General features: G+C 38.9%; 1 protein-coding gene across 3 annotated transcripts; it reads left to right on the top strand.

The window, feature by feature from the left end:
- The first annotated feature begins 1,316 nt into the window (after window positions 1-1,316).
- Window positions 1,317-12,623, top strand: sp2 (sp2 transcription factor). Of its 3 annotated transcripts, none has more exons than XM_037545472.1 (8): window positions 1,317-1,339; window positions 3,623-3,699; window positions 3,998-4,750; window positions 6,058-6,273; window positions 6,994-7,288; window positions 7,869-8,040; window positions 9,926-10,119; window positions 10,546-12,623. In XM_037545472.1, the coding sequence occupies exons 2-8, from the start codon at window positions 3,637-3,639 to the stop codon at window positions 10,644-10,646; spliced, it is 1,794 nt and encodes a 597-aa protein (XP_037401369.1). In that variant the 5' UTR covers window positions 1,317-1,339; window positions 3,623-3,636; the 3' UTR covers window positions 10,647-12,623. The 3 variants fall into 3 exon arrangements, with proteins under 3 accessions (XP_037401369.1, XP_017572120.1, XP_017572121.1); XM_017716631.2 differs by lacking the exon at window positions 1,317-1,339 and adding an exon at window positions 1,607-1,749; XM_017716632.2 differs by lacking the exon at window positions 1,317-1,339 and adding an exon at window positions 1,756-3,371.
- The last annotated feature ends 63 nt before the right edge of the window (window positions 12,624-12,686 follow it).

Here is a 12,686-nt window from a genome sequence, read left to right as displayed (position 1 = left end):
CCAGCGCAAATATACCCATTTTATTTAGTATCCAAAACTTAGACATTTTGCATGTAATGTTGACGGTAAAATTGTGGTAAATCCAGAAAAATAACACTTCTTTATGGACTAGTTTGCCTTACAGTGCCCTGCATATACCTTTCTGCCATGAATGCATCTTTAAAAAGTACATATTAGGCCAAATGCTGACTCAGCAACTTTCTCTAGAACGGTGCACATCACTCTCAATGACATTGTAAAAATATATGCATATAAAAGTTATTATCAGTAGAATTCCCATTTAATTGCTGCTCAGAGTGGATGTCTTCACAATATTCTCAACATTTGTAACAATATTCCAGAGGTACCTTATTTTCATAGTAAACCTTTATATAAATAAAGTAAATCCCAGTTTGCCAAGAAAAGGTTTGCTCTGCTATATACGCTACCTACTCTATGATTCACCCCTGCACAGTTTACCATTGGGTGCTGCCCATTTTAAGGAATTTCGAATCATGGTTGAACTGAGTTGTACTAACATTTCACTTACAAAATTGCAAAAAATCAGCAGAATTTACTGCCTTGGTGGGGAATTGTGTCACTTTTTAAGATGACCTATATTATTCAGTCTTTAAAATATAAAAAAGTAATTCAGTTTGATTTGAAATGCTCCATTTTAAAGAAACTTACCAATTGATCCAAAATTTACAGTATATTAAATTCAGCAAATAAACAGCAAGTGTAAATTAAAATGTGTGTTCTCTGTAGAGGATGTGTCCTCGCTTTTACTTAGAAAATCAACAAAGCATGTCATTTGAGCAGAGTGAAAGTTATGCGACTTTCAATCAAACTTAATTTTTAAAAATATAAGCTTATTTTGAATAGCAAATAAAAAGCCTATATTTGCGTTGTAGACATTGCGACCCCTGGTTCCTATCACCACCACTGTAAAGAAATTCGAGTCGGCAAGTTTCTCTGTACGCTTTGTTTACATAACAACGACTGAATTATGAAGAAACTGAAAAATCGGTAGAATTCCCCTTTAATGCGTAAATGTTAAAATATCATAAAAAGGCATCTAATTGATGCGTTACTACACTTACGTATTGCTAAGGTTTATACATTTTTGGTACGTTATGTTGCATTTTGCTCCATGTTTTCGTACTGATGTTCGGTGAGTCATCACCAATCCGGCCTCTTTCCAGGGGGCTACAGCCCCCCTCGACACCAATGGCTTTGAGACGCACTTCAACATGGCGAAGGATGGCGAGAGTGAGCCAAGGCGGAGTGGAGAGGCGGACGGCGTAGGGACACCTCTGAGACACGGACTAAGGTTTAGCATCTCAATCTCCTCCCACAGGTAACTCCAGCGGCTGCGAGCAAGCCTCAGCGGATCGATCAAAATGGTTGTCAATTACTTTTGATTGATATGTTATGGCCATTTCTAACTGGGTGAGCTAAACGTCACTGAACTACACGACCACATATCATTGGTTCAGTCTAGCTCTCCTGGCCTCTCCAAACGCCCACCCATTTTCCCCGAACCGAGATAAACTATTGGTTCAGCACCCGCCCGTCAACTGTCAACGCAGCATTAAAACATTCTACTGGTCAAAGTAAATCTCAATCACGAAGATGGCCTGTGTTGATTGGGCAGGACTGCAATCCTTCAGCTCCCCGCCAGCAGGCGGATTGGTCGAAGGGTGCAGGCGGTGGCCTGCAGGGGCTTGCTCTTGAAGGCTTCACGGAGAGCGAATGTCGTCATGAGCGGTGGGTAGGAATTATAACGTTGGTGTTTATATTACTATCTACTTTGTTAACTAAACACATGGTTGACTGCAGTGCATTATGTATCCAGAGTGCCAAATTTACACTACAAAATGAACTATAACACGGCACTTGCAGGTTGCACACTTCCGGAATCGGGCTGCCTTTCCGTATCAAAGAGTTTATCTTTGCTAGTTCGAGGCTCGTTAGCATGTTAGCCAGCAGAGCGCAGCTTGTCTTGCAGTTTTACCGTTTTACGGATTTGGGTTAAGCCTTTTAGAGTTTTGCTTAGCTTTCACTAAACACATACGGATACTTCTCGTCCCTTTTTACTCTGTAAAAACCGCAGAAATGTAATATAAGGGCAGCGGCACCTAATTTAAGTTAAAAACAGCTCGCTTTGGCCGTAAAACACAGTTGGCTAGCTTTTTAGCCCGTCCGCTAGCGAGCTACCGCGTCGTCGTTGGTGTTTGGTTAGCACACAGGCTGTTTAGCACATTAGCTTCGCTAGTTTTATTTTGAGGTGGCGCTGTCTGTCAGGCCGCGCGCGAAAACCGAGGGTGTCTTTTTTCCCCTCATCACTAAAGACAAGCTCCAAATTTAAAACTACAGTCTTTTGCAGATTTCTGCGGCGTTATCTCTTCTCTAAATGTGCTTACCTGGCTCATTTTACTATAGGTTAGCTGGCTAGCTACAGTTAGCCAATTCACTTGCTGCTACTAACTTAGTGCGACGTAAGTTTTTTACAGAGGAATAAGTTTCACAGCGGAGAACACAGAGACACGGTAACATGCAGAGATGAATACCAATCTCCGTATTTCAGTTTCCCACTTGGCCACGTTTAGTACATGAAACGTTAGTCTAATTGTCATTCTTTATGTAGCTTGTATTTATAAATTTAGCAAGCTAAGCAGTTCTTCAGCTTTAGATTCAGGTGTCCGTGAAAAGTAGGTTAAGCGATGGACGATTCGCAGACAAAGCGTTCTTTTAAACAGTTTTTAAATGAGCTAAAGGTAATCGATTCGAGGTTTTCTCGATAAACTGATTTTTATGAGTTTTACCTGTTTTGCAATGCTTTTAACGTTGTTTGGCCTGCTTTGTTACATGGATTTCTTACATGCCTTGCGTGTCTTAAGAGTGCACAGGTCTATTACGGTGCTACAGGCATGATGTCGTTACCGGGTAACTGTCAAATGCAGATACCGCTCGTCGGGTCATGATGCTCCCTTACGTGTCAAATGCATGAGTTCATTTCGCGAACAAAAATGCTTGTTCTAAACACTATATTTTCACCAGCCACTTATATGGTGTTATTTATTTGCAAGTAAAGATTGTGAACTGTTAACGTGGCCTTACTTAGTTGCTTTATGTAACTTCTTTCTTAGACTTATATACAAACTGACAGCACAACCCTTAAAGGTGGGTTAGTGTAGGTGTAGGTCTAAGTCATAGCTTATACAGTAATGTTGGGTGGTACTACCTCTGGGTAGGAAAAAGGACTAATCAAGACACATATATGCATTCACAAAAAGTTGTACATTTCTAATAATTGACAGTAATGAGGCTCTTAATGACCATCACAGCATCATTACCTTCTTGATCCATGCTCATCTAGGTAGTAACAGGTAACGCCTCTTTTAACTTTGTGCTTATAGTTGTGAACGTGCATGCAAGAGTCAAAGCAAAGTGTTTTAGCATAATTTGTGCAGTAGTTGGTATGTGGCATTTAAAATGTTCATCTATTTATTTATTTATTTATTTAGGTTTGTTTCACCTATTGAGCAATTCAAAGACTAGCTTACTATTTAAACCACAATAACAGTTTGATAGCATCTCCCTTTCAGTCATTTGGTACAGTAGTTTTTACTTTTCATAGATCAAAAGGACAGTATGGCTACCACTGTTGCTGTCAGTCCCAGTGAATACCTCCAGCCTTCTACCACCTCTTCCCAAGTAAGACAACACTTAAGTAATCTCTCTTCTCAATCATATTTGTCTTAGAATTTTGGATGTTTTTGTTGCTGAGAATAGATTTGTAGACCTTGTGCCTGGATTTAAATGTGGATTTAAACGTCTTTCCAGTCATCTTTTAGTGCCTTTGTTGAAAAATGCCATATTCGTTCATTTTAAGCTTTAATTACTTCCTATTGTATGTTATTTAAGTTTGATTGTGCAGTCTACATCTGTTTCTCACAATGTTAGGTAGGTTTAGATCTACTTATCAGTGGACTATTTTTTTGTCCATTTGTAGGATTCTCAGCCCTCGCCTTTGGCTCTCCTGGCTGCAACTTGCAGTAAGATCGGCCCACCCGCGGCCCAAGCCCCTGCCAGCACTCCACCGGCCCAGCCGACGACGCGTCGGCTACACCCCATCAAGCCCGCTCCCATTGCTCCGGCTCCTCCTAAGAATATGGCTTTCCTGTCAGCTAAGGGAACTGTGCTTCAACTGCCTGCAGGCTTAGGATCTTCAGGAGCCAACCCCATCCTTCTCACTATCCAGACCCCGGCACGCCCAGCGGGCACATCTAATACCAACATCCAGTACCAAGTGGTGCCCCAGATCCAGGGAGCCCAGACCATTCAAATGGTACCCCAGGGTGGACAGATCCAGATCATTCCTGGGACCAACCAGGCTATTATCACCTCACCTGTTACCATGCAGGCTGCCACACCCACTCCTACATCTGTGGCAACAGTGTCTGCCGCACAGAAGACAGTTCCAATCAAGCCATCAACACAAAAGCGGCGGCAGAATAATGCCAACGTTACTTCTAACACTAACGTTGTGCGTCTGTCTGGTGGACTTACGCTACCCCTCAATGTTGCTACAGGTGAAGTGGGTGGAGCTCAGATTGTTACAGAATCAGCAGCTGCCATACCTCGGCAAGCAAAAGGAAAGAGGGGACGGAAGAAACAGGTTGCCACTCCGCAGCCAGCCTCAACTCCTCCTGCTGAGCAAGTGGAGACAGTGCTGATAGAAACTACAGCTAATAATATCATTCAGGTAGGCTCAGTGCTTTTTCTGTGGCATTCATTAGTTATGTATTGCTTCATTAATAAATCTGATGCATGTTTCATATGTTGCATATCAGTAAAAGTAACAAAAGTGTGTCTGCATCTTAGTGCAAAGTTCCTGTACTGTAGGTACACAACAAAACATTTGCAAATAAGGCCCAGAATCATGTGTGTATTATGTGTTTTTGCATTTATTTAACTGTAATACAACACTGGTTGTAAACAGGAACTGATTTTACTGTTGTATTAATTCTGTTGTATTAATTATCAGGGTACCATGATCTTACTTAAGCTGTGTAGCTGTTTTATGTATGAATCTGACATCCCTAATTAAATTTTAAAATATGCTTATTATAGGTAATTAATATGCCTTATTATAGTCATTGTTTATATCAGACTCATCCAGAATAGCTCTACAGCCAGAAACTTCCAGCTGACAGTGGGCTTGGGGTAAAAGCCAACTACTGACAAAGTGCTAGATAGTCGAACTGATAATCAAATGCATTGAGAAAACTGTATAAGTATTGTGCAAAGTTAGAACGTTTATCCTTTTTTGAACCCATTGGAATTAATAAACCTGAATTAATAGATGGCTTTGAATGTGTGTTTTATGATGTGGAAATAGTATTATTTTTACTATGTTTGGGTTTTTAAAAGTAAAAAAAGCTTTAGATTAAAAAGCATTAATCTGAAAATCTTTGAATCTAAAAACAGCCCTGGGTTAGTGAGGTGGTTATTCCAGGTTGTCTGTCAAAACATGACATGACAAAACATATGTTAGTGTAAGTTATATAAAATTAGTACTTTCCTTTGGTGTCCCATGTGTGCTTTGTGTGTGCCATATTGATGTACTCATTTTAATGCCTGCCTGTTTAATATCTTAACATGCATTTGGATACCAAAGGCACACATAATCACAGAGAATGTAATGTTTTGTTTTTTTTACATAGTCATTAAATAATAAAATATATCAGCTTGGAAAATGTGCTTTATGGTAGTAATTTTAGTACTTAAAATGAATTTAGTGGTCTCAGAAGTTGAGTTTAGTTCTGAACTACTTGCCACTTTTACCAGTTTTAAGACTTATGATCTGACTTGAAACTGCACTGAAGTCGTATAGATTTATATAGGGATTCTGTTCTATAGGAAACCAGACTTTTGTTCAGAAAAGGCCAGTTAGAAGTGAAAATAATCCCAATCAGAAATTTCATTCTTACTGGTAAGGACTGTTAGAATAAAAAATGTTGTGAATGTGATGCTTTTCAAACATTTTTGAGGCATTTCCTTTCCTTTTAGGCAGGGAACAATCTCCTTATTGTCCAGAGTCCAGGGGGAAACCAGCCTGTGGTACAGCAGGTGCAATTGGTTCAACAGAAATCAGAACAGCAGGTGGTGCAAATACCCCAGCAGGCTCTAAAAGTGGTGCAGGCTGCTTCTGCAACACTTCCCCCTGTACCCCAGCGACAGCCAGCTACACCCAGTGTGCAGATGGCCCCCTCTGAACCCACACAGGTACCTCACTGTGCCTTTTTCTTTTTGGCCTTTGTTTGTTTGGTTGACCGTTTCAAATGACATGTTTTTACAATAGTAGATGGTCTTGCCTCTTCATTCCTTCCACTTGTATGTGCATTGACAAATAGGTCATTTGTAGCTGTTGTAAAAGGTGACTGCATGCATACCATTAAAGAAAAGTGCTGTAGGTAAATTGTCATTTTCGTCTGTGTGCTTGATAATTGTAATTCACTTACTGCAAATCTAAGAGGTTTGACAGGCATTGATTTGTTTTCCAAAAAAACCTTTATTGCTGCTTTATGACATTTCTTCAGCCTGCACAAGATGTATTGTTCATATTTTTAACACCAACCTGTCTACAAAAGAAATTCATGGCAAATTTTAAAATAAAATATTTTCTAAATTTACCAGCAATTTGGCACATTTATATTGTGAAATATACTGCTGGGATAGGCTCCAGCTCCCCCTGTGACCCAGAAGGAGAAGTGGCTTAAAAGATATGTGTGTGAGAAGATATTGAGATATATGATGTAGACGTGCGTTTTCTCCCTATGAAATACACAAATGTAGTAAATATTTAAGTGTTATGTATGCATAGTGTATTTCTGTCACCATTGACTTGATTTAGTTGGCTCTTTTAATGCCAGTTTGCTTGTTTAATACTTTTCTGTTGGTTACTGTGTTTTATGGTTTGTCTACTTTGTGTCTTGATTTTCACAGGTGCTGATTAAAACAGCTTCAGGTGAGTGGCAGGCAGTGCAGCTGCAGAAGACCATAGTAACCACTCCAACTACGCCGGCTACTACTGCCACGCCTACCACACTGACTGTCATGAGTAAGAAAGCCCAGCCAGGGGCACGGAAAGAGCGAACACTTGCTAAGATTGCTCCTGCTGGCGGTGGCCCGATAACGCTAAATGCGGCTCAGCTTGCTTCAGCGGGGCCAGCTGTTCAGACCATTAATATCAATGGTGTTCAAGTACAAGGGGTACCTGTGACCATCACGAATGCTGGGGGTAAGGGAAAATGAATTATTAAAGTAGATTGTATAAGGGTGATAGTTATTCATCAAATGATTATTATAACTTTTTGATTGTACATATTTATTGATTGATTGTAGCTAAATATATGTTTGAGGGTATATATAGTTATACAGATGACGTATACATCACACTGCTAGAGGACACGTCTGAAACCTAAAAAGGACATTTGCTGTCAGAGCAGGATGTAGTAAGCTCTCCTGCGTAGTGTAAGGAAGTGTGTAAATTTTAAGGTGTTTTATATATAATTTATTACACCCCTTACTACATCAGAGGATTTTAGTGTTGTCATATAGCTAACCAAGAAAGCTATCCAAGAACTTGCAATTGTTCCAAATATAACTACACAGTCAAAGGTTTTTCTGTGGCAAGTCATCATAGGCTCTTGTAGCTTTGTAAGCTTTTTCTAATACAGTTAAGTGTTATAAAGCAAGAAGTAGCGCTCAGTACACCAGTAATGCTGCATAAAGCTAATCAGTGTAGTGCAGCAGTGTTTTACAGTACGCATAACAAGGAAACTCTGGAAGTTTAATCTCTCTCTTTTTTTGGTTCCCAGGTCAGCAGCATTTAACGGTCCAGGGTGGAGGGCTACAGCTGGGCAGTGTGCAGACGCAGGCGCAGCCGCTGAAGGTGGACCAAACGCTTGCGCTTGAGCTGCAGAGCCAACCAGGCGAAAAGAAGCGGCGCATGGCATGTACTTGCCCCAACTGCAAAGATGCAGAGAAAAGGCAAGGAAAACGTAGAGTGGCGAGAGAGGAGAAACATAAAAATCAACAAAATCACTATCATAATAATATTTAGTAAGATATTTAGTTTTTTAATAATCATATTTGTTTTCAAGACTGCTTAGATGTAATTACAGTGTTCCACATACAGAGACATACAATCAATTTCAGATATTGAGACAGAATTAGGGACAGGATTACTGGTGCCTGAAAAAGCAGTGATATGGAGATAGGTTTAGGTTTTATATATAGGTTTTGTTTAGTTATGTGCTTTTAACTGTTAGTGCTGTCATAATTATGAAATTTTAGCTCATGATTGCCAGTTAAATAATTGGAATTAATAACTTTGTCTTTTCTTGTTCAATGTTTGGTGCTATTATTATACAAGCCAAAAATGACCAAATCGGCCGATTGGTTATTTTATTGGCCCAGGTTGAACTGTTGAAAACAATATTGTGTGTACATTCACACAATGTCAATTACACAGAATTATATGTAGAGTTAAGAACATGTACTTCACTAAAGGGAAAATATAAGCACAATAAAACTCATTCTGCCAGCATTCAAGCTAAAAGAACTAGCAACATACATTACACAGTACTCTAAACTTTTTCATAATTTACATGGCATACCCCAATTTAATGCATTTACTGCTTTCTTTTATTTATTTACCTCAACCCATCTAATTCACATTTTGTATGTTGTAGCATATTATGACTATGAAAACTAACAACTGTGGAAAATAACAGCAATCAGCTTAAATAACTGATCATGTCAAATACCTGCCATCATATTAAACAAGGGCGATCAGGCAATTATGTAATAATTGAGATGGGCCTATTTCTCTTTTTTTTACTAAAGTAAAAGTCACGTTCATGTTCTACCGCTAACTTACAGTGGTCAAAGCTCATAGCGAGTGAAATAACGACGATTAATTGGCTAACAGAAATCTCGTTCAAAACTGGAGGCAAGCAAATGAACTCACAATAAGCTAGTCCACACGTTTAGTTTAATTTTTTCTGCGAATCTTCAGTCTTCCAAAATACGGAGTAACGTACAAAGTTGCAGCTGCACATAAGACTTCTTTTAGTGTGCAATCTTTAAATACATGGGTATGACATGATATATTTATTTATTTGTTTGTTTATTTTATAATATCAGATTCATTGTTGGGTAATGATCCCTGTTCTTTATTTTTAGAATTTTTTTGTTTTTAAAAACAGTTGTCAATGGTTATCTAGATCTGCTAAAAATGCTAACATCTACATAAAGTAATATAAAACATTAAAATAATTAAATTAAATTGAAATTATTAAGTTATCAGTTCACAACACTGCTACTGACCACAATAAATGAGTAATTATCGGTTTGTTTATCAGCCCAGAAATTCCATACTGGTGCATCTCTACATTCTAGCAACTGCCAAAAAAATAAAAAATAAAATAAAAAAATCACAACTGCAATTCAATGTGGTCAGGTACTATTAATATTAGCTAGTTCCATAAGTGTCAGAATTCATGTAAGTAAATTAGTAGGGAAACTGGAGTGTAGAACCGGACTGATGATGAGAAAGTTTTAGCAAATAATATATTGGCTGCCGATATATTGTACATTTATTAAAATCTAAGGACATTACCTTAGATCAAGATCATCATGTGCCTAGGTGGGTTTGTCCATTTGCTCCTCTGGATGCAACTAGTGCTTATAGGATCTCTCACTGCAATGACTAGTCTCAGATTTAGCTTTGACTTGTGAAAGCGGAAGTGCAATTTTGTTGTGCAATTGTTAGTGTCGAACGTTACATATAACTTAATGTCACAAGATCTCTGCATCAAGAGATCTTAAAACTATAGACAGGGTTCATGACCATTTGTCTTGGTTGTTGCAGGCCGGGTGAGGTAGGCAAGAGGAAGCACATATGCCACATACCAGGTTGTGAGAAGACCTTTCGGAAGACATCTCTGTTGCGAGCACATGTGCGACTGCACACGGGAGAAAGGCCTTTTGTCTGCAGTTGGGTCTTCTGCGGGAAACGCTTCACACGCAGCGATGAACTGCAGCGACATGCCAGAACGCATACAGGTATAATACTCAATGAGACACACCAAACACTTTCATATTTATCACTAGAACACCTGAGGCCCACTGGGATGACTTCTACTACTACTGCTACTACTACTAATAATATTAATGAAGATAATGATGATGATAATGATATATTTAAAATAATGTATCATTGATAACAACACGGCCCACAGCCCAGTGGTTGAGAAACCCTGGTTTAAACCAAGAGTGTAAAACTGGGTTCCAGCATAATTAGTAAAGCCTTCTTGAGTTGAACTCGAGAAGGAAAACGCTAATCTCTGCAGAGTATTTTGACACCTCTGGTTTAACCCTTATTACAGTTCTCTTCAAAAATTTGTGTTTTTTATAATTATAAATATGCAATAAGGCTCTCTTTTTACCGAATTTTTGCAAGCATTAACTATTAACTATGTGTTTTTGCAGGAGACAAGCGTTTTGAGTGCTCAAAATGCCAGAAACGATTCATGAGGAGTGACCACCTAACGAAGCATTACAAAACACACATCAACACCAAGAACTTGTGAACATGTGATTTTGAAAGAGAACTCTTAAAAAGACTCATCCCTTAGGGTGGAAACAGGGAGGGGGCTTTTTAGTGCAAGACATACCCCCCCACGCACCCAAATCACACGTGATGTGTCCTAAACCAGGCCCTGAGGAGTGGTCTGGGGACACAAGCCCAAACTCCTCTTGTGTCTCTTTTCCCACTCACCCCAATTTTCAAAGGAGGGCCTGGCGGTCTAGTTGGGCCAGTACACCACACAAGCTTCATACGTGTCTCATTTGAAGATGCAGAAACCTGTCGCCATGGCTGTGTAGTATGGGAAGTCCTGTATCACTTAGCAAGAAGAAGAAGAGGAAGAGAGTGAGTGAAAGATTGAATCTCAGACATGAAATGCACCAACAAGTACTCCAGCCAAAAAGCTGTTTTCCTCCATACATTTTTTTTTTTTAGCCTTTTGACTGGCGTGTAGCAGCTCATGGACAGCTTTTATTGTGTAAATGTTTGCTTGCATACACAAACCTACACTTGTACATACCTGGGCTAGTTTGAAAACGAAAATGCTTGGAGTTTCTCTTTACCCTAGCCAAGGTTCATTTCTGAATCTTAGCTGAAAATTTTAACCTCTCTTGGTTAATTGGTTTCAGCGCTGCCATATCAAAACCTCGTAACTCCTCTTTTTTATTTCAGGATTTTATTTTTTTCATTCTAAAAATTCCAGCTCTCTTTAACATTGTGTGAATATTTCTTGACAAATGGACCAATAGAAACGGTCCAAAATTACTTTATATGAAATCTCGTTACATTAACATACGATACAGCTAAGATCCCCCCCCCCCCCTCTTCTATAAAGTTTCTATTTCTGAGGTACGAGGTTTTGTTGCAACAGTGATGATTTGGAACATTCAGCAGATGTTTGGAATGAAGATATTTTGCTGTGACTGGACAATCATGTCATGAGTATAGAACAGACAGATTTGAGATGAGTTAATTGCAGCTTTAGGAACCATGGAGTCACTCAGTGATAACTGCAAGTACACACAGAAGATGGCTGTATCTGAAAGACCGAAGTAGCTAAGTCATGTAAGTATGTAGATGAAATGTTATGAAAATGTAGTCAGTTACAAAATCTGATATTCAGATAGCAAGATCACATTACAACATATATGCTACCTACGTCATTAAAATATCAGTATCCAAAGTCAAAGGAGAATAGAAGATAAAGAGAGGGATGATTTTTACAACTTACCCAAATACAATGTTCATAATAAGGAGTTAGTGGTTTTGAAACACAGCCTAAGAGATACCCAAGCATTTTGGACTTCTAATCAAGTTTATGTAAATGTTTAATGTCCTGGTCCTCAAAAGTGCTTTAAGGGGGAAGTCCGTGCATAAGTATGTTTGTACTGTGCTTCTGAATATGTACAAGTGTATCTTGGAGACCACAAAAAGTAGGATATTTGTTACACAAACGACTGCGTTGGCTGCTCCAGCCAAACCGGAATGACGAGGACTGTGTACAGTGTAAATGAGGAAAAGACGTAACATTGTATAGTTTCATTCCTGTAATACACGAGCCTATTAGATGACCCTTTTAATCAACTTAATGTTGCCTTAGACAGCTGCACCACCTATTTAAAGATATTTCAGTCTAATTACATGGAATTGCATTTGTATAATTGCTTTATCTTTTGTCTAACTTGTATTAAAAAATGCCAATTTTATGTGCACTGACCAAATTCAGGGTTTTAATCGAGAGGTTAAATTGAGTATTTTGTTCATGCACCATGGCTTTATTTTGTCAGAATTGAAAATGAAAAAAATACCCTCTTTCTATATTTCCTAGATCAATCCCACACCTAAAAGTCCCTGTCTCTGCAAGCCGATGATAGATAACTGTGTTTGTATAACTTACTGAGGTGCTTCAACCAGAGAGATCGCTCCTTTTTCTACGGTCAGCCCATCTCTCCCAGATTGACACAATAAAGCGTTCAGGTCACTCAGTTGTTCTGTGTTCAATGCAAATGCCAAGAAGTGAGTCATCGAATGCATCCACTATATA

This window comes from Pygocentrus nattereri, chromosome 15 (assembly GCF_015220715.1).
Source record: "Pygocentrus nattereri isolate fPygNat1 chromosome 15, fPygNat1.pri, whole genome shotgun sequence".
NCBI lineage: Eukaryota > Metazoa > Chordata > Actinopteri > Characiformes > Serrasalmidae > Pygocentrus > Pygocentrus nattereri.
Note: the sequence above shows the minus strand (reverse complement) of the source record. Positions and strands in the feature narration are given on the sequence as shown.